The sequence below is a fragment of the Myxocyprinus asiaticus genome, chromosome 12 (genome assembly GCF_019703515.2).
Source record: "Myxocyprinus asiaticus isolate MX2 ecotype Aquarium Trade chromosome 12, UBuf_Myxa_2, whole genome shotgun sequence".
NCBI classification, from domain to species: Eukaryota; Metazoa; Chordata; class Actinopteri; order Cypriniformes; family Catostomidae; genus Myxocyprinus; species Myxocyprinus asiaticus.
In genome coordinates this window covers 50552516-50574619 of record NC_059355.1, presented here as the reverse complement: position 1 = coordinate 50574619, position 22104 = coordinate 50552516, and the positions used below count along the sequence as shown (strand labels likewise).

Below are 22104 nucleotides of genomic sequence, written 5' to 3'. Positions count from 1 at the left end.
GCACGGATTGACGGTCTCAGAAGCGGAGGCAACTGAGACTTGTCATCCGCCACCCGGATTGAGGTGAGTAACCACACCACCACGAGGACCTACTAAGTAGTGGGAATTGGGCATTCCAAATTGGGAGAAAAGGGGATAACAAAATTAAAATAAAAAACCTTATGGGCTCTATTTTAGTGACAGCGCTACGACAGTGCTCTACAACTTATCCAATTTTCCTGAGAGTGCTAATTCTAAGTGCAATTTTCATGCCAGCACAAAGCGTAAGTGGGAGTGTTTGTGCTATCTGTGGGTGTATGCGCACAAACTGGGTGTAATGTATATTAACGAAGTGGTCCAAAGCTAAATTTGCTATTTTCCTGAGAAATAGTTAATTGTGCTAAGATGTTTGAGAAGCTCGTCTGTTTTCAGCGCAAAGTCTAAACTCAGTTCCTGCATTTGCAGTTTGGAGATTCCACCAGCAGGTGATAATACAGTTACAAACTCTGAAAATATAGTGGAACATCAAATTATGTCCCTGACAATCACTGCCTTTTTATGAAACAAAAAGGTATGAGATGTGTGTTAAACTATCTTTAGGTCATGGTTTATTTTTCAATTATTATTACTATGTTTATATTTACAATTGTATTTATGATAAAACATTTTCTACCTTTTGTTGTGAAATGATATTTAAGTCATTGCAAAAGGGGCCAGTGAATGAAGTTGGCAGGTAAAATGTTTTTTTTTCTCCCCAATTTGGAATGCCCAATTCCCAATGCGCTCTAAGTCCTCGTGGTGGCGCAGTGACTCGCCTCATTCCGGGTGGCAGAGGACGAATCTCAGTTGCCTCCACGTCTGAGACCATCAATCCGTGCATCTTATCACATGGCTTGTTGAGCGCGTTACCACGGAGACATTCTGCATGTGGAGGCTTCACGCTATTCTCCGTGGCATCCACACACAACTCACCACGCGCCCCACCGAGAGCGAGAACCACATTATAGTGACCACGAGGAGGTTACCCCATGTGACTCTACCCACCCTAGCAACCGGGCCAATTTGGTTGCTTAGGAGACCTGGCTGGAGTCACTCAGCACGCCCTGGATTCGAAATCTAACCTGAAAGGCTGATACTGATAATCACTGTTAATACTAGCCATGATTTGCGTCACTTGATCAGCAAATTAATAATACTTACATTCTCTATAATTGAACGGGCCTTCATCCAAATCCTGACGAGAATCACATTTTCCATGTGTATAAAAGGAGCATGTCAAATCCATATTTCTATTCTTCTAATTCATTTCATACAGCCCATTCACATAACCATCTTATTATGAATGTGTTGTCTTTGTTTATATCGCTGGTGCTTGAGGAAATGAACTATATAATAGGATGCAGATGCTGCAATAACCGGAGAAGAACCTCAGAATTAAATTGCACTTGACCCATTAATTGCACTTATTTACTTTATGAATGCATGTTCCATGTCTTAATGTGCATGTTATTCCAAAGAATAAAATGAGTTTGGAATCTTTCAACAAAATATAATAACTTGCTCCTTCTCTGAAATGCCTTATTTTTTAACCCCTTCAAACCTAGTCTGTCATATAGAAACTTGTTATCACTTTCCAATTAAAAAAATTCCTTGTTGAATTCCTTGTTCATTCTGCAATTTATCACATTATGGAAATAAAATGGTTTGTGAATGCTTTTCATGTTAGCTTTAAGGTGTAGTTAAGGGTCAAGGAAAGAATTTACAAACAGACTGACATGAAACACACACATCTATAGGCAACGAGTCTAGGCAGGTGACAGTAAAAAACATTTATGAAATTATTGCATGAACATCTGTCTCTCTCCCTCTCCCGGAGTCGAATTTAATCTTCTCTGAAGTATTCAAGAAATATTTTTAAAATTTCTTGCTAAGAGATTTGGGAAATAACACATTATGAATACAATTTCCAGGGATTATTGCAAGTAACATGTTTACATATGAACCTTCATGGCATCAGAAACTGCAAACATTCTGCGTCCACACCGATATGTGTCGAGTAAAGTCCAAGACCACTCACATTTCGGCCAGCGAACCATTAACAACAAATTACTGAGTGCACCTTTAAGAATTCAACCTGCATAAGTTACGACAGACAGTAACATGATTCCAGCCACATCACAGCCAGTTTGTGTGTGTGTGTGTGTGTGTGAGGATGCTCTTCATGCGGTCTTGCCGTCACACTAGCTTGAAAATCTCTAAAAGGTCTCTCGTGGTTTCTCTCTTAAAAAAAAAAAACAGGGAGTGTTCACCTGGAATTCGTCCCACTTATGTTCTCTGTCTCATTTCAACTGTGCTCCCTCTGCTCATATTGCTGTTCTTTCTTCCTCCAGAGACAACTAATGGGGTTTTCTACATCAAGCATCACTATTACTTTTAGTAATATTTATGATTAGTAGTTTGAAATGTTAAAGCTGAGTATTAAACATCCAGCAAGTCATCCTGAACCATTTGTGCTACATATTTGAATGATACCTCAAATCATATGGCTTGTTGAAGAGATGCATGCTGTTACTTTTTTAACCAATCAGACTTTTTTTTTTTTGCCGGACGATAAATCGGATGAAAAACCCCATAGACTTATATTGAAGGAGGAACTCGATCTATATCATAAAAAACATTAGGGTGGCTTTTTTGATTTAGGCTAGTAAGCAACCTCTCAGAACACCCTAGCAATGACCTAATTTAGCAGACCCCTAGCAACCACCCAGAACTCCTAGCAAGCACCAAGAAGTGCCCTAGCAACCACCTAGCATAGCCCAAGCATCCATTAAGAACACCCTAGCAACCACCTAGCAGCGCCCTAGCAGCCACCCAGAACTCCTAGCAACCACCTAGCTGCACCTTTGCAACCACACGGAACTCATGGCAATGCATAGTAGTACTCTAGCAACCATCCAAAACTCATAAAAACCACATAGCAGCACCCTAGCAACCATCCAAAACTCATTGCAACCACCTAGCAGTGTCCAAGCAACCATTCAAATCTCCTAGCAACCACCTATCGGCTCTCTAGTAACCATCTGAAACTCATAGCAACCACGTAGCAGTGTCCAGGCAACCACCCAGAGCTCCTAGTAACCACCTAGAAGCGCCCTAGCAACCACACAGAACTCCTAGCAACCACCCGGAACTCATGGCAACCACATAGCAGCATTCTAGCATCCATTCAAAACTCCTAGCAACCACCTAGCAGCTCTCTAGCAGCCATCTGGAACTCATAGCAACCACATAGCAGTGTCCAGGCAACCACACAGAACTCCTAGCAACCACCTAAAAGCACCCTAGCAACCACACAGAACTCCTAGCAACCACCTAGCAGCACCCTAGCAACCACCCGGAACTCATGGCAACCACGTAGCAGCACTCTAGCAACCATCTGAAACTCATAGCAACCACGTAGCAGTGTCCAGGCAACCAGCCAGAACTCCTATCAACCACCAAGAAGCGCCCTAGAAACCACACAGAACTCCTAGCAACCACCTAGCAGCACCATAGCAACCACCCGGAACTCATGGCTACCATATAATAGCACCCTAGCAACAATCCAAAACTCATAGCAACCACATAGCAGTGCCCTAGCAACCACCCAGAACTCATAGTAAACCCCTTGCAGTGCTCAATTTTCAACACAGAACACCTTAGCCACCACATAGTAACACACTAAAACCCACTCAGAACACTTTAGCAACCACATAACAACACCCTGAACACGCTAGCATCGTGGCAGCAAGTTTTACAAGAGTAAGCACCACTCAGATTTTCTTTAGAAAATGTAAAAATCTAACACATACAGTGTGTTTGTAGTGGCAGTAGAAGTATAAAGCAGTTTAAAAAATCTCATCATAGACACATGTGTCAGGCCACCCATGATTACTGTGGTTATTTTGTCTATTTTATGCATAATCCTTGTGGTCACAGTAACTCCAGGGGTTATTATGAGGCTTTAGAGAGCTATTCTGGGTTGGATTGTATAGTGTGAGACTGTGGTCACAGAGGAAGTGACTGTGTTCATTTGTATATGTGGGTTTACTGGCTATGCTGGTGACAAAATCTCTCATTGGGGACATCATCCATTGGATAAACAATTAATGAAATAAAAAAAAATCTTTAAAAAATGCTTATATAAATATATAAAAGTATACAACATCTTTTATATAACCTTTATATAAAACAATAAAAGTTGATGGTATATCACCTTTTGGATAGATATAGATAAATGCGTTGTGTGTGTGTGTGTGGGGGGGGGGGGGGGGGGCAGGTGAGGCCAAAAACAACAAAAAGTGAAGAGCAAATAGTTTTGTGACAGATGTGACCTCGCAGTCATAATGAAAGGCAGAAGAAAAAAGAGAGAAAGGGTGTGGAGTATTTTGACGCTCTCATTAAGGTAGTGTGTGTGTATAGCAGCTGTGTCCCAGCTGTAAGGCATTTGGTGGAGCTTCTCCATCCTTTCCTACACCCCCGTCTCACTCCTGCATCCTTACATAAAGTTCAAAGAGATTTCTGTGGTTTAACCCATTATTAACCTGATACATTAAACAGCAGAAGAACAGAGAAAACTACAGAAAGAGAGGGAGGATAGTCAGAGAAAAAAGGGTAGTTGTAGAGAAGTGATGAGAAAAACGATGATGAGACTAAACAAGAAAAGACGAGACGCAACAAGAATTGATGAAACAAGGAGAAGAGACAAGAGAAGAGGTGAACAAACAGAGACGAGACTAGGAGAGATAAGACGAAATGAGAAGAGATGAGATGAAACAAGAAAGGCCAAGAGATGAAATGATAAAAAATGAGAAACACAACAAAATTAGAACAGATGAGATGAAATAAGAGACAAGACAAGATGAAATGTAAAGAGACTAGATGTAACAAGAAGAAACAAAATGAGAAGAGACAAGACAAAACAAGAAAAGATGACAAAACAAGAGATGAAAAATTAAGAGACTAGACATAACGAGAAGAGGTAAAATGAAGAGATAAGACAAAACATGAGACGAAATGAGAAGAGATGAGACAAAATGAGAACAAATGAGATGAAATGAGAGGAGACGAGACAAGACGAGATTAAATGTTGAGACTATATATAATGAAGAGACAAAACGAAAAAAGAAAACGAGATGAGACGAAATGAGAACAGATGAGATGAGATGAGAAAACATGAAGAGACGATACAGGAAGAGATAAAATGTTAGGAGACTAGACACAACAAGAGACGATATTAAAGACAAGATAAACAACAAGAGATAAAACGAGACAAAATGAGAAGAGATGAGATGAAATGAGATGTGACGAGAAAACGCAGAGACGAAGTAAAGAGACAAAATGAAAAGAGATGAGACAAAACACGAAGAGACTAGACAAGATGAGAAAAAAGTTAAGAGACTACAAGTTACGAGAAGAGATTAAATAAAAAAGATGAGACAAAACATGACGAATGAAATGAGAACAGATGAGATGAGACAAAACGAGAAAAGACGAGACAGAGGAAAAGATTAAATGAGAAGAGACAAGACAAGAAGGAATGAAACGTTATGAGACTAGAAATAGCAAGAAGTGATGAGATGAAATGAGACAAGACAAACAAGAAGAGACAAAATGTTATGAGACTAGATGCAACTAGAAGAAACAAAAGTAAAACAGACAAGACAAAGCAGGAAAAGAGACTAAATGAGAAAAGACTAGATGAAATGAGATGAAATAAGAAGAGATGAGACAAAACGACAAGAGACGAAAGGTTAAGAGACTAGATGCAATAAAAAGAGACAAAATTAAAAGACTAAACAAGAAAAGACAAAGAAGAGATGAAACTGGACGAAATGAAAACAAATGAGACGAAATTATTTCTTGTTTGTTTTATCTTGTTTTGTCTTTTCCTTTTTCATTTTGTCTCTTCTTGTTGCATCTAGTCTCTTAACGTTTCATCTCTTCTTGTATCGTCTCCGTGTTTTCTCATCTCTTCTCATTTCTTCTCATTTCATCACATCTGTTCTCATTTCGTCTTGTCTCACTCTTCTTGTCTCTTTTCATTTCATCTCTTCTTGTTATGTCTAGTCTCATAATGTTTCGTCCCTTCTTGTCTCATCTCTTCTCATTTCATCTTTTCCCTTGTCTCATCTTTTCTCATTTTGTTTCAACTCATCTCTTCATGTTTTTGTCTTGTTTTGTCTCATCTCTTTTCATTTAATCTCTTATTGTTATGTCTAGTCTCTTAACTTTTCGTCTCCTAGTTTCGTCAATTTGTGTTTTCTCATCTCTTCTCATTTCATCTCGTCTGTTCTCATTTCATCTCATCTGTTCTCATTTCATCTTGTCTCATCTCTTCTTGTTTGTCTTGTCTCAGTTCATCTTGTCTCTTTTCATTTCATCTCTTCTTGTTATGTCTAGTCTCATAATGTTTCATCCCTTCTTGTCTCATCTCTTCTCATTTCATCTTTTCCCTTGTCTCATCTTTTCTCATTTTGTCTCATCTCATCTCTTCATGTTTGTTTTGTCTTGTTTTGTCTCATCTCTTTTCATTTAATCTCTTATTGTTATGTCTAGTCTCTTAACTTTTCGTCTCCTAGTTTCGTCAATTTGTGTTTTCTCATCTCTTCTCATTTCATCTCGTCTGTTCTCATTTCATCTCATCTGTTCTCATTTCATCTTGTCTCATCTCTTCTTGTTTGTCTTGTCTCAGTTCATCTTGTCTCTTTTCATTTCATCTCTTCTTGTTATGTCTAGTCTCATAATCTTTCATCCCTTCTTGTCTCATCTCTTCTCATTTCATCTTTTCCCTTGTCTCATCTTTTCTCATTTTGTCTCATCTCATCTCTTCATGTTTGTTTTGTCTTGTTTTGTCTCATCTCTTTTCATTTAATCTCTTATTGTTATGTCTAGTCTCTTAACTTTTCGTCTCCTTGTTTCGTCAATTTGTTTTCTCATCTCTTCTCATTTCATCTCATCTCTTCTCATTTCATCTCATCTGTTCTCATTTCATCTCATCTGTTCTCATTTCGTCTTGTCTCATCTCTGCTTGTTTGTCTTGTCTCAGTTCATCTTGTCTCTTTTCATTTCGTCTCTTCTTGTTATGTCTAGTCTCAAAATGTTTCGTCCCTTCTTGTCTCATCTCTTCTCATTTCATCTTTTCCCTTGTCTCGTATTTTCTCATTTTGTCTCATCTCATCTCTTAATGTTTGTTTTGTCTTGTTTTGTCTCATCTCTTTTCATTTAATCTCTTATTGTTATGTCTAGTCTCTTAACTTTTCGTCTCCTTGTTTCGTCAATTTGTGTTTTCTCATCTTTTCTCATTTCATCTTGTCTCATCTCTTCTTGCTTGTCTTGTCTCAGTTCATCTTGTCTCTTTTCATTTCGTCTCTTCTTTTGTCTCGTCTTTTCTCATTTTGTCTCATCTCAACTCTTCGTGTTGAGACTAGACATAACAAGAAGAGATGAAATGAAAAGAGGCAAGATGAACTGAGACAAGACAAACATGAAGAGATGAGATGAGACAAAATGAGAAAAGATGAGATGAAATGAAAAGAGACGAGATGAAATGAGAAGAGATGAGAAAACACGAAGAGACGATACAAGAAGAGACAAAATGAAAAAAGAAAAGACAAAACAAGAAAAGACAAACAAAAAGGATGTGATGCACCAAAATGAAAAGAAATGAGAATTACATTTTTGGACTGTAAATGTCAGTATGGAAATTATGAAAATAAATGTCTAGAAAGAAGAGTGCAGTGTGTAAAGAACAGAGTAAAGGACAGCAGAGGTGTGAGTGAGTGATGTGAGGTGAGGGGAGACAGGAAACCACAGGTATGAACTGCACAGGATGGGCGGCCAGTCTGGAAAGAGGGAGAGAGGGAGAGGGAGAGAGAGAGGTAGACGACACCCTTTTTCAGTGAAGTTTTCCTTAAACAGTTTATGGTTGCCATCACAACGCCTGCTGACATGACAGAAACATTTCATCATGCAAAAATCTCACCTTTATAAAATTTACTTACATTAATGCACCTTAATTAAACACTGTTTATTGCTAAGCATTCTTCATACACAATGACACTTATGCTTCCTCAGGTAACAGGTGTTCAGTTGCCATACGTACGGTGCATCGTCTGTCAGCAGAATCAAAAAAGCTACAAACTCAAAAGCCGTGAGAAATCTGACTGATGATAGAGCGGTGTTACGTTTGACATGCTACTATACGATCTGCTTTACGTGCTCATATAAACTTTACGTTGAGCGATTATTTGCACGTTGGTGACCCTATCAACTACAGTTTAAATGAGCTGACTTCAGGATTAGTAAATAAAACGAGTCAGCATCATGTTTGGATATTCATGTGCAGCGAGTTCACTTCGAGGGAATAACCGACGGCGAAGAATTTGGCGAGGGGGGTTTGGGGGATGAGACGGGTTACAAAAACAAAGCCAGAATTGGAAAGCAAAGTTTACCATTGAAGAAAAACAACAGTATTGAAGAAGCGGGGAGAGGCGGGAGGAAAAAAAGAGCTGGGATCTGGCCACGGTTGGCGTGATCCCAGGCCTCGCCCCTTCTCTCCACATCAGGAACGGCTGGCTACATTAGAGCTGCCATTATCCTCTCCGAGTCATAACAGCCAGAACACCCACCTCGACAGCGCTCCAGCGGGAAGGGAGGGAGGGATCCAGAGGGGTATGGGGGTTGGGAAGAGAGACATGCAAGAAAGCAGCGAGCCAAGACGGAGGAAAGAGAGAGAGAGAGAGAGGAAAGTTGTTGCAGATGAGGGTGTAAAGGAACTCTAACAGCAGTTTTAAACCATTTTATGGGCCTTGTGTCTGTCTGCAACAGTTTAGAATCACAGACAAGATAGATAGATAGATAGATAGATAGATAGAAAGAATGTTGACAGACAGACAGACAGACGTAGAAGGTGTGGGTGGGGTGTTTGTTTGCGTGCGATATGTCATATGTCTCCTTCTGCATATCGCAGCACCGTTTCGCGGCCGGCCCACCAAGAAAAGTCCCAGTTCTCCCGATGGCCATTCCGCCTCTGGGGTTATCAATCGATTAAAAAGTTTAATCGGATTACATGATATTCCGATTCATTAATTGCAATTAATCGCAAATGTGAATATTTGCTGAAAAGGCCCTCTAATAATAATTCAATATGTAATGATTAAATAATTATAAATACTTGTTTTAATTTAATCATAAATATAATATATATGATAAATATAATAATTAAAATACAGTCATTAAAATGCATTACATTATTGTGGCAGACGAGTAAAGCATTGATAAGAAAATACAAAAAGTGGCTTTAGAAGGCAATATGTTTATTTCCATATTACTGAACATAAGTCTATCATTGGCCTACAATCCACAGCAATCCATTCTGTCCGAGATAGATTTATCATAAGGACTTTTTTAAGGACGTGTCAATGTACACATGCGTCAGACGGACACTTTTGGAGCATCTCACTTTGATTGCGTCGCGTCTAAGCATTTCTGTGCTACTGTGTCAAGTTACACGTAGTTTGAAACACGTCTTGAGACGATATTGTGCTCCGTCCAGCTGTGTTTGAACGCAAGAACGCATCCTCATCTTGTGCTGTCGCTGATGTCAAGCGAGCTTGAGTGTGGTTTGTTCACTGTACTGGAGCTGCAGTTTCGCTTACTGCCCCCTGCTGAAAACAGGTGCTACTTATAGCTTGAATTGCTCTGATAGTGGAATATTCCTTATTGCGGTCCGAGCACATGATTAATTGGGTTAATTTTTTGAACACATAATTTTTATGTAATTGTTTGCTCTGAATTAACATGTTAAAAAGACAGCCCTTTTATAAACCTTTAAAGACAGACCTACCATGAGCTCCGAGGTTGTAAATCAATGGGATATGCTTCCTTTGAAGCCATCAGTCTGCGCTATTTCATGCTATTTTTATTTTATTTTTTAAATCGTGTTTAAAACCGAAATTTCAGGCGAAGAGCTACAGTTGCTATAAATGAAACTGTTGTGTTACAGTGGGGAATCTAAGGGTCTTACCCTCTTCTTGGTTGATTGGCAGTGTTGTCATAGTGGTACAGCCCCTGGTGTGGCTACATATCCACTAGCATTGAGACTGGCACACCATCTACACCCATAACTCACTGGAAGAACACAAACATACAGTTCAGGTGTTATAAATAATGTGCATACAGCCATAAGCACACATTACATACACTTCTAGCCTTAGACTGATTGGAGTACTACATACGTACATACATAATATGGGACATAATACAATGTGGTAAACATTCAGCACCATGGTAATAATCAAAGTATCATCATATACGATCACTGCACCATGGAAATGCTACATTAATTTGTGTAAAGGCTGTGTCCCTCCCTAGCTACCTGCATAGTTCAATTAATACCTAATATACAATACACACTTTCTAGTAAGTATCTTTGGTAAAAAATTATTTGCTAAGACCGTGATTATGAATGTAAGTGTGTGTGAGTGTGTGTAGGTGTGTATCTGGTTACTTGTGTGCTAATGAGTTTCAGGCGCTAAATTGAGATCTCTTATGAAGTCACAGCTGCCTGGCCCAATAAATACCATGAGGGAGGTCTTGTCCACACACACATGTGCTGGGACACATATGGACACACACCTGTCTAAACCCACAGGGGGTATCACAGGGATGACAGAGGACAAGAACTCTGAAATGACATGTCATTGAAAGTCAGTGTGTGCCATGTGTGAGTGTGTGTAGTAAAAGTGTCAATGCCTTACTAACAAAATGCAAATAGAATGCAACAGTGTCCGCCCACTTTTTCAGCCATCTTGGTTCTGGAAGTATTTTTTCCATTCATTTTTTCCTTAGTGATTTCATAAAATCCTCCATAAAAGAGTTGTGCACCATGAACAAAACCAACCAGCTCCGAGGTGATTCACAACATCACAAACTTTGATTTGAAGCAAAAAAGTATTTGAAAATCTGATACAAGACTGTGTACTTAACGTCTTTAATGAGGTAATGAATTACAATCCCATGAAGCATTGCGAATGATGTAATCGAATTAAAAACAACGAAGAAATACGAAACTATTATAATTAGATTTTGTTGTAAAACATTCAGATATATTCAAACATATAAGCAGTTTGAGAGTGCAGGGAGAGCAATCTATTGCATCATTAATAGTGCATCATGGGAGTGGGCGGAGCTGCAGAGCTCTTTATAATGTGATTTGCCATGATTTTCTGATTGGTGGATCTTTCTCTGCTGGATAGTGGGTAGTGTGTTCACCATCTGAACTGGAAGAATAAGACAGAGCAAAAGTGTGTAATTTGTTTATATTAAAGGAATAGTTCGCCAAAGGAATATGAAAATAAAAAGAGCAGTGTGAACATTCTGCTAAACATCTCCTCGTGTGTTCAACTGAAAAGGAATGTCACATTATGTATTTGTTGTTAAATTGTGTTGATAGTGATAAAGCTGTTGTCTTCAATAATAGAACAGAGGATCTGTCAAATATCCTTATCTAACAAAAATTCAAACTGTAGTACATTGTAAAATTTTAATTTTTCTACAGGATAAAATGCATGTGCAAAAGTAATGTAATGTTAAAGGAATATTCCGGGTTCAGTACAAGTTCAGCTCAGTCGACAGCATTTGTTGCATAATGTTGATTAACATAAAAATGTATTTCGACTCGTTCCCCCTTTTCTTTAAAAAAAAAAAAAAAAAAAAAGCACAAATGTGTGTTCCAGTGAGGCACTTACAATGGAAGTCAATGGGGTCAATTTTTGGAGGGTTTAAAGGCAGAAATGTGAAGTTTATAATTTTATAAAAGTACTTACATTAATTCTTCTGTTAAAACTTGTGTATTATTTGAGCTGTAAAGTTGCTTAAATCTTCATTTTTACAGTCATTTTAGGGGTTGACATTGCATCGTCACGGCAACGAAGTTGTAAAATTGTTTATAACTTTCCACAGATGTGGTTAGTAAGTGATTTTATGACAGTAAAATCATGTTAACACACATATTGTTTATGTCTTGTGTCTATACTTTTGAAACAGTGAGTATTTTAATGTTTACAGATTGACTCCATTGACTTCCATTGTAAGTGGCAAGTCAAAATACTGTAAATTTTTTGTGGTAATCAACAAATGCTGTCGATTGAGCTTAACTTGTATTGAACCCGGAATATTCCTTTAACATTACATTACTTTTGCTTTACTTTTGCACATGCATTTCACTTAATAAAAAGTCATTGTAATTTTGGGGTGAACTGTTCCTTTAAGAATCCGAGCTGCTAGTGCAGAGATCTCACATGCAGTCCCAGAGAGTTCCTGTGTACTTCAGTTCTGCTCATAAACAATACAGTTAATGCCAACATGCTCCACTCTGTCTGTTTCATTTTGTGTCCTGCAAGTTGTTTTGGTTCAAAAGAGTGTGGCTAATTAACCAGTAAAGGGAATGTAATATATTCTACTTAACTTCAGCTAAAACTTCTTGGTTTCATTCTCTCCAAACATGACTTAATAATGATAACAATGATTTCATGATAGAGGCACACTGACGTAAAACTTTGCAGCTCTCTCTCTCTCTCTCTCTCTTTCGGTCTCTCCAAGATTTGCTCGCTCATCCCTCCCCCCTCCCTCCTCTTCCCGCTGAATGCCACCCATGTTGAGCCGGCGTCAGACACTTGCTCTAACTCTCCCTCTCTCTCTCTCTCTCTCTCTCTCTCTCTCTCTCTCTCTCTCTCAGTTTCTCTGTCTCTCGCCCACTTTCTCTCTGACAGCTGCTTATTACTGGTCAGAGCACAGAAACTCTCCGCATGACTGACCAAACCAGACTCGGGTTACCCCAGAGAGAAAAAGAGAATTTAATTTTAGAATAACAACCTAATTCAGAGTAGTTTTATCCCAAAATTAGTTTTCATCCAACACTGAACAAATCACTTCACTGCAGTCCCAACTCCTTAAGAACACTAAATAAATCAACTAACCTTTCAAAACCCATTAAACATGATTCCCTCATACCATATAATGGACACATATCTGGGTTTACAACATTCACAAAAACGTTTACATCAACAATGATAAAAGAGAGAGAGAAAGAGAAAACAGAGAAGGAATTTACACAAAAGAGAATAACAGAGCCACAACAGTGTGACCGAAGAGACGCATTGGTTTGGGGGTGAGAGAGCCGCATTGGATTAGTGTGAGGAGATTAGACCGCTCCAGAAGAGGGAATCAGGGAGACCACTGTCACGAAACACACTAGAGAATGTTATGGAGGAGAGAAATAGGGCTAAAAACTTGAGAGATGGGAAATTAAAGTGTATGTGATCAGAGGAGAGAAAGAAAGATAGAGAGAGAAAAAAGTAGGGAATGTTGGGGATTCCCACTGACTCCTTTTAGTCTTTCCTCAGCTAGAAAACTGAAAACAGTGGTGCCTCCTAGTGGTCATTAGGATGTGTCACAATCAAACCCTCACTGTTGTTCTGCACTTTCTACAGAACATTCCACTAATCTAGAATGCGTATGACTTGTGTAAGTTCTCCGACTCGCCATGTGACCTCAAAGGGCCCTTGCCATATGGCAGTAATTTGGAGCTTGATGTGGGGAGTAATACAAGAACTTTATCTCCTGGTGCAAATTGTTGTAGTCGAGTGCCCCTATTATGCAGTCGGCTTTGCCATCCTTGAGCCTGGAGCAAATTCTCCTGTGTTAGTTGCCCCAAAGTGTGGAGATTGCTCTCAGGTCAAGAACGTATTGAATTTCATTCTTACTAGTTGAAGGTCCTTCCTCCCAATTTTCACGGAGGATGTCTAGCACGCCACGTGGCCGACGCCCATACAGAAGTTAAAATGGGGAAAATCCCGTGGAGGCTTGTGGGACCTCTCAAACTGCGAATAATAGGGGTTCGAGCCACTTATCCCAGTTTTTAGCATCATCGTGAATGAACTTACGAATCATATTTTTCAGGGTCCGATTAAATCGTTCGACCAAGCCGTCCATTTGAGGGTGATAAATGCTGGTACAAATCGATTTAATCCCTAATAATTCACACAGTTCACGTAGTGTACGTGACATAAATATAGGGCTTTGATCAGTGTGGATTTCTTTTAGAATCCCTACTCAGGAGGTTATTCTGAAGAGTGCCTCTGCAACAATATATGTGGAGATGTTGCACAGAGGCACTGCTTCTGGATATCACGTTGCATAATCCAACAGAACCAACACAAAGCAATGCCCGCGTGCCGTCCGCTCTAATGGCTCGCCAAGGTCCATGGCAATTTTTTCGAAGGGGACCTCGATTAATGGAAGCGGGTGCAATGGCGCTCTTGAGATGGCCGGGAGATTCACCAGCTGACATCCCTGTGAATGCCTGGGCAATAGAAAAGGGCCATTAGACAGTTCAGTGTTTTCTCTTGTCCTATGTGACCCGCCATTGTCTGAAATAGCACTTCCCGACGGCTCTTCTGTATTAACAATTGGGTGGTATCCTCCTTTGTCTGAGCATCCTGTGTCACTCGATACAACCGATCCTTAATAATAAAAAAATACAGAAATGAGAGTGCAATGTCTGGCTGAAGACGTTGATCATCAATCACTTTCATTTGGTCAAAGGCATGCCTAAGTTTAGTGTCTGTTCCAGAGTGAAATACCCTGCAGGGAATCATCTAAGGGCTGGGGAAGCTGAGAAGTCCCCCTCCCTTACGTCATCCTGATGTGGAGCTGACATAGACGGCCCAGGGTCCGATTCCCCCATCCACACAAATTTCCCTCAATAGGGTTGTAAATGCCGGCCAATCTGTACCCAAAATTAGTGGATGGGTGAGGCGGGGACTAACCACCGCCTCTATTCTATGCTTTTGCCATTTAAATTGAATAACGACTGACACTAAGGGGTAATCATGAATATCCCCATGCACACACCTCACCTTCATTCTGTGACTAGCACCCAAAGCCTCATCTTGAACCAGGCATTGATGGATTGAGATTTGGTTACAACCTGAATCAACCAAGGCCTGGTATGTACCCCCCTTAATACTTACAAATATGCGTTACGTCCCTGTTCGATCAGGGGCGGCCTGCAGCACGTCGGGGACCCGGACAAATGCCCCCACCTCCATCACTGGGCATTGGTCCTGGAAATGCCCGGGCTTCCCGCAGCTCCAGCATAGCAGCCCAGACTTAACGCCCGTGCCTGCAGTGGCGGATTCACCAACTTGGGAGTGGGAACAGAGAGGGACAGGGGAAACCGGTGGTTTGTGCAGTCCCCGAAGCCGGGGAGCCAGTTTGGGAGGGGGAACTCCCTGTTTCTGGGGAGGAGGAACAGGATGGGAGGAAGGGGAGGGAAGAGAGGGAAAAAAAGGATCCCGGGACTCGCCAGCTCCCAAATACATTGCCATATGGTCCTCTGCTAGCTTGATGGCCATGTGGAGTGACACTGGGTGGTGGCACTGGACCCACTACCACCAGGTCGATCACAGTCTTGACTTCGCATTGCTCAGCCAGCAATCATCTCTGGCAGGCATCCTGGAGCTTCTGGGAGAAGGCAAACAGGCAGCCGTGCTCACCAAGGTCAGTGAGCGGAAGCATTGGTGCTGTTGCTCTGGTGTCCGGACGACCCGTTGCAAGATGGCTTTCTTTAAATCGGCATACACCAGGAGGTTCTCTGCTGGTAAATGCTGCGCCGCAAGTTGCGCCATTAACAAAAATCGGAAATTTAGCCAATGTAACACCGATAAAATTAGGCTAATATGATCATATTTCTTGGTTCTAGTCAGCACTCTGGCAGCTGCATTTTAAACCAGTTGAAGTTTATTTATTGAACTTGCTGGACATCCTCCCAGTAATGCATTACAATAATCTAGTCTTGAGGTCATGAACGCAAGAATTAGTTTTTCGGCATCAGCAATAGACAGCATGTGTCTTAACTTAGCAATATTTCTGAGGTGGAAGAATGCTGTTCTACAAACATTGGAAATTTTATTTTCAAAGAACAGATTGGTATCAAATATAACACCTAAGTTCTTCGCTGTTGAAGATGATGTAACAGTCCACTAATGCCAACATAATTCTCCAGCCAATTCAAGAGAATGTCATTAACTATGGTGTTGAAGGCAGATCTAAAGCACTAAAAGAGAAATGCAGCCGCGATTAGACGATAAGAGCAAGTCATTTGTAACTCTGATACAGTAAGTGCAGTCTCTGTACTGTGATGGGGCCTAAATCCTGACTAAAATTGTTCAAATATACCATTTCTCTGTAGAAATGAACATAGTTGGGAGGACACTACTTTTCTAGTATTTTTGACATAAATGGTAGATTTGAAATCAGTCTGTAATTAGCCAGTTCTCCAGGATCAAGCTGTGGCTTCTTAATAAACGGTTTGATAATTGCCATTTTAAAGTTTTTTGGGACATGTCCTAAGGATAGCGAGGAGTTAATAATATTAAGAAGAGGTTCTGAGATTACAGGGAATATCTCTTTTAAGAGCTTAGTTGGTATTGGATTTAACATACATGTTGTGGCTTTTGATAAGTTTTCTTAGCTCTTCATGACCCCTGACAGCGAAGGACTGAAGTTACTCGTGAGGTAAATGATGAGAGACTGTTTTCTGAGGAGCTGTGACAGTTGATTGCATAATTCCAATAGTATTTTTGATGATTTATATTTTATCAGTAAAGAAATTCATGAAGTCATTACTATAGTGCTGCGATGGAATATCTGGTTTAGTCGAGGCTTAATTCCTAACCAATTTAGCCACAGTACTGAATAAACACCTAGGATTGTTGTGGTTATTTTCTATGAGTTTTCTAAAATAATCTGACCTGGCAACTTTCAGTGCCTGTCTGTAGCTACAGACACTATCCTTCTGTGCACCGCGAAATACCTCTAATTTGTATTCTTCCACTTGCGCTCCATTTTCCGAGCTGCTCTCTTGAGAGCATGAGCGAGATCATTGTACCATGGTGCGAGGCTTTTTTCTTTAGTTCTTTTTTCTATCAAGAGTGCTAGAGAAGACTGTATTTATATTTTCTGTTATTACATAAAGTTCTTTTAGACTTTTTGGCTTACTGAATATGTGAGACAATTCTGGAAGATTATTAGTGAAGCTATCTTTAGTGTTGAAAGAGGGCACCTGGGTAGCTCAGCGAGTAAAAACGCTGACTACCACCCCTGGAGTCACGAGTTTGAATCCAGGGCATGCTGAGTGACCAGGTCTCCTGTGCAACCAAATTGGTCCGGTTGCTAGGGAGGGTAGAGTCACATGGGGTAACCTCCTCGTGGTCACTATAATGTGTGGTTCTCGCTCTCGGTGGGGTGTGTGGTGACTTGTACGTGGATGCCATGGAGAATAGCATGAAGCCTCCACAAGCACCATGTCTCTGTGGTAACGTGCTCATCAAGCCACGTGATAAAATGCATGGATTGACGGTCTCAGATGCGGAGGCAACTGAGATTTGTCCTCCGCCACCCGGATTGAGGCGAGTCACACGAGGACTTAGAGCGCATTGGGAATGGGGCATGCCAAAATTGGGGAGAAAAAGGGAGAAAATAAAAATAAATAAAACAAAGCGTTGAAAGAATAGTTCTACCTGAACGATAGCATGGTGTAGATTGAGTGACATTAGCTGATCGCAGCATACAAGAGACGAGGTAATGATCTGAGATGTCATCGCTCTGTGGCAGAATTTCTATGGTATCAACATCAACTCCATATGACAGAATTAAATCTAGCGTATGATTATGGTGATGAGTTGGTCCTGTTACATTTTGTCTGACTGCTAGAGAGTTGAGAATAGCGATAAATGCTAATCCCAGTGTGTCATTTTAATTATCTATGTGAATGTTGAAGTCACCAACAATTAAAGCTCTATCTACAGTAACTACTAGATCTGATAGAAAATTTGAAAATTCACCAAGGAAATCAGAATACGGCCCAGGTGATCTATATACTGTAGCAAGGGCAAAAGCAAATAAGCATTATTACAGTAGTTCAAAAGACTTAAACTTATATCCTGTCCTCTGAGTAACACCAAAAACTTCAATGTAAATTGTAGCAACACCTCCTCATCGACCCTTCAGACGAGGCTCATTTTTATAACAATAAGCGCAGTAGTCTCATTTAAACTAATATATTCATCCGGTTTAAGCCAGGTTTCAGTCAAACAGAGCACATCCAAACTATGATCTGTAATCATTTCAATTACAATTAGTGTTTTGGTTGAAAGAGATCTAATGTTTAGTAGCCCTACCTTTATAAGATGTTTATCTTAATTTTCTTTTCTTTTTTTCAAGTTTGACCTTAATAAAATTTAAATGATTTAGTGAGCGTTTTGTGTTTGGTAGTTCGGGGAACAGACACAGTCTCTATATGATATCTAGGTGATACAGTCTCTATGTGTTGTAGTTTATGTGACCTGTGTGATGTCTCAAAGCAGCTAACAGACATTCGGATTAACCAATTTGTCTGCTTCCTGACCTGGGCCCCAATTAGTCAAATACTATCACTATTAAGACTATGAGCCAAATTACTAGAGAGGTGAGCGGCACCTTCCCTGGAGGGATGGAGTCTGTCTCTCTTTAGCAGGTCAGGTCTACCCCAAAAACTCTTCCAATTGTCTATAAATCCTATGCTATTCTCCAGACACCACTCAGACATCCAGCCATTCATTGACACTAATCTACTATAAACCTCGTCACCACGACAAGCAGGGAGGGGGCCAGAGCATATTACAGTGTCTGACATCGTTTTTGCAAGTTCACACACCTCTTTAAAATTATCTTTAGTGATCTCTGACTGGAGAAGCTGGACATCGTTAGTGCCTACATGAATAAAAAGTTTAGAAAATCTACGTTTAGCATAAATGAATAAATTTGATCTGATGTCAGACGCCCGAGCCCCCGACATGCATTTACCAATAGTGGCTGGAGTCTCTATTTCCATGTTCCTTAAAATAGAATCACCAATTACTAAGGCTCTTTCAACATGATTCTCAGTGGGAGTATCACGGAGTGGGGAGAATCGATTGGAATCCCTAACAGGAACGGGAGAGAGGTGTCGCTTTGCTGAGCGAGTATGCCACCGAGATATCACCCAAATGCCCTGCTGTGGGGGCTCTAGAGCCAGAACCAAAGTGTGTGTATTGCTCGCTGTACTGCCCACATCCGAAACAGCATCTACCAGCTTCTCTTTCTCACTGACCTCCACTAGCGTTCAAATGCGTGTCTCTAACTCATTAAACTTCTCCATCAGCCTAATTCCTTACATTTATCACATGTAAATCCCTCACTACTGACGGAAGAAGCTGTAGTAAACATGTGGCATGCAATGCAGGAAGAAATAACATGATCGGATGCTATGACTTACCACACTTTGTTGTTGCTGTTGTTATGGTTGTTCTTGAGTGGCAAGGGTTTGCGATCGATGTGGTTCTTGATCAGTGGATGTTTGAGATTGATGCAATAATCCGTTTAAAACACAGAGGAGAAAACGAATGCACGCAGTTGAGATGCGAGATGTAGACAAGTGTAAAAAAAAGAAAAAAGAGAGAAATGGTGCACGCTGTAAAATACACGCAGTTGAAACTGTAGAAAAGTGGGAAAAAACGAAGCACGTGGTAAAATGGCAAAGGATAAAACGATGAACGTATAAGAATAAGCAATGCTAAGCAGGCTAGCAAGCTACAAACACAGACTCGTGCAGCATGCCAGCTGCAACCGGAACAGGAAATATTTCAGATTTGATGAGAGAATTTTCATTTTTGGGTGAACTATCCCCTAAGTTTCACTTTCTGTCCAATTTGATGTCATTTTTTGACTCCCAACTTCCGACTCACAGGGGTTAAATGGGGTTTACTTTTACTTACCCATACGTTGCTTCTTTCCAATGTGGAATGCAAAAGGAGATGTTAGGCAACATGTTAATCTCAGTCACAATTAACTTTCATTGTATGGAAAAAGATGAAATGATAGTCAATGGCAGCTGAGGATAACATGCTGCCTAACATCTTTTGTGTTCCATGGAAGAAAGAAAGTCATGTAGGTTTGGGACAACATGAGGGTGAGTAAATGAAGACAGAATTTTCATGCAATCAAAACCAGCCCCTATTTACTTGCATGTTATTCTAACAAATTGTCTTCAATATTTTTCAACAAAATGTAATAGTTGCTTCACCTCAGAAACAACTTTTCTTTTCTGATGACATCATCAAGCCCTCTTAATTTTCATCCCCCTCCTCTACAACCACATTCTAGTATGTACCACCCATTTTTCATGATCCAATAAGCTCCCAATCAAGCCAAGTCCCGCCCAACATTTCATTCTCACTCAATATTCTGTTTCACTTGTGAGTGCATCACATTATGGAGTTAAAATGGATTGTGAATGCTGTTGCATGACTTTAATTTAGGAGGGAGATACAGACACAGATATAAATGCATTCAAACTGATGCATGTTATCTATAAATGTTATCTATAAATGTGTGTGTGTGTGTGTGTGTGTGTGTGTGTAGACTGGCTCCAACAGTGCGATCCCTGTACAGTGAAGTGTCATCAGTGTGTGTGGCGCTCCCCAGTGATCAACCGCCGGATAGCAGAGAGATGTATAACCCCTCTATGACCCCTGGAGCCTGTATGGACCCCTACATGCGGCCGCCACACGCACCCCCACCACACAGCATGATGGGACACCGTGGAATGCCCCCGCCAGAGGGTGAGTGCATATATATGTTGACCTCATCCATTTTGACTTTATAGACTGTCAAAATTAGGGAAATTATTTTACAACACTCATTGATCATTCCATCAGAACCAGATGATAGGTCAGAAATGTATTAAGTTATTCATTAAGAAGACAGTTTGAGGAAGCTGAATTTGAATTCTACATTGAGTTACTGGAATCTGAACTGATTAAACTGTATTGTTATGGATATATGGTGTTTAGGTGGCAGTGGCGCCCCCTACTGTAACCAGAGCATGATGACGTCTCATCACAATCTCTCACATAACCAGCCAGGATTAGAACACATGGGCAGAGGAGACGGTGAGGCACTACAATGCCGGTTTTCAATCACTTCTTCTCTGTTGTGTTATATCAATAAAACTGCTGTCCACAGTATATGAGGCATCACTTTGTCGGTTTTCACTTCCATTCCGCACAGTTTCATTCCATTTAAATCCATTCCATTCTGTACTTCCCCTTCTGTCCTGCCAATTCCATTCCATTTCATATTTTCATTTCAATTCTGTTCTGTCTATTCCACTCCACGACAATAAACTCAATTTAACAACCTCTCCTCTATGTACATTAAATGGTTATTTCACCCAGAAATGAAATATTTCTCATCATTTACTCACCCTCATGCCATCTCAGATGTGTATGACTTTCTCTCTTCTGCAGAACACAAATTAAGATTTTTAGAAGAATATTTCAGCTCTGTAGGTCCATACAATGCAAGTGAATGGTGACCAGAACTTTGAAGCTCAAAAAAGCACATAAAGGCAGCATAAAAGTAATCCATAAGATTCCAGTGGTTTAATCCATGTCTTCAGAAGTGATATGATAGGTGTGGGTGAGAAACAGATCAATATTTAAGACCTTTTTTACCATAAATTCTTCCCTGTCCAGTAGGTGGCGCTATGCATGTAGACTGTGAATCGCCAAAAACAGAAGAAGAATGTGAAAGTGAAAGTGGAGATTTATAGTAAAAAAGGACTTAAATATTGATCTGTTTCTCACCCACACCTATCATATCACTTCTGAAGACATGGATTAAACCACTGAAGTCTTATGGATTACTTTTATGCTGCCTTTATGTGCTTTTTGGAGCTTCAAAGTATTGGTCACCATTCACTTACAGTGAGTGTACCAACAGACTTCATTTTTAGGTGAACTATCCCTAGAACTGCTGTCCAAACAGTATATGATATTTAAATGATCTGGCCTATTTTCTATTTTTTAAAACATGACAGTTTTGTTTAAAATAAGGTACTTATAGCTTTCTCTGCAACAGCCTCTTGTTTCTCTACGCCTCGCTCCATGCTGAAGTTGAGTAAGAAGCGCGCTCTGTCTATCTCACCCCTGTCTGACGCCA

At 40.2% G+C, this 22104-nt stretch overlaps 1 protein-coding gene and 1 long non-coding RNA gene across 2 annotated transcripts in view; one reads left to right on the top strand and one right to left on the bottom strand.

Moving 5' to 3' along the window:
* Positions 1-22104, bottom strand: part of LOC127449604 (uncharacterized) — a 64082-nt gene that overhangs the window by 22618 nt on the left and 19360 nt on the right. Inside the window, exon 2 of the long non-coding RNA XR_007898760.1 lies at positions 10046-10149. This is a non-coding gene — a long non-coding RNA (uncharacterized LOC127449604). The remainder of the gene's footprint in view (positions 1-10045; positions 10150-22104) is intronic.
* Positions 1-22104, top strand: part of LOC127449544 (zinc finger protein GLI1-like) — a 91216-nt gene that overhangs the window by 54460 nt on the left and 14652 nt on the right. Inside the window, exons 2-4 of the mRNA XM_051713035.1 lie at positions 20524-20723; positions 20955-21053; positions 22024-22104. The exon at positions 22024-22104 is cut by the window's right edge and continues 118 nt beyond it. Coding sequence (XP_051568995.1) covers positions 20524-20723; positions 20955-21053; positions 22024-22104 — 380 coding nt within the window. The remainder of the gene's footprint in view (positions 1-20523; positions 20724-20954; positions 21054-22023) is intronic.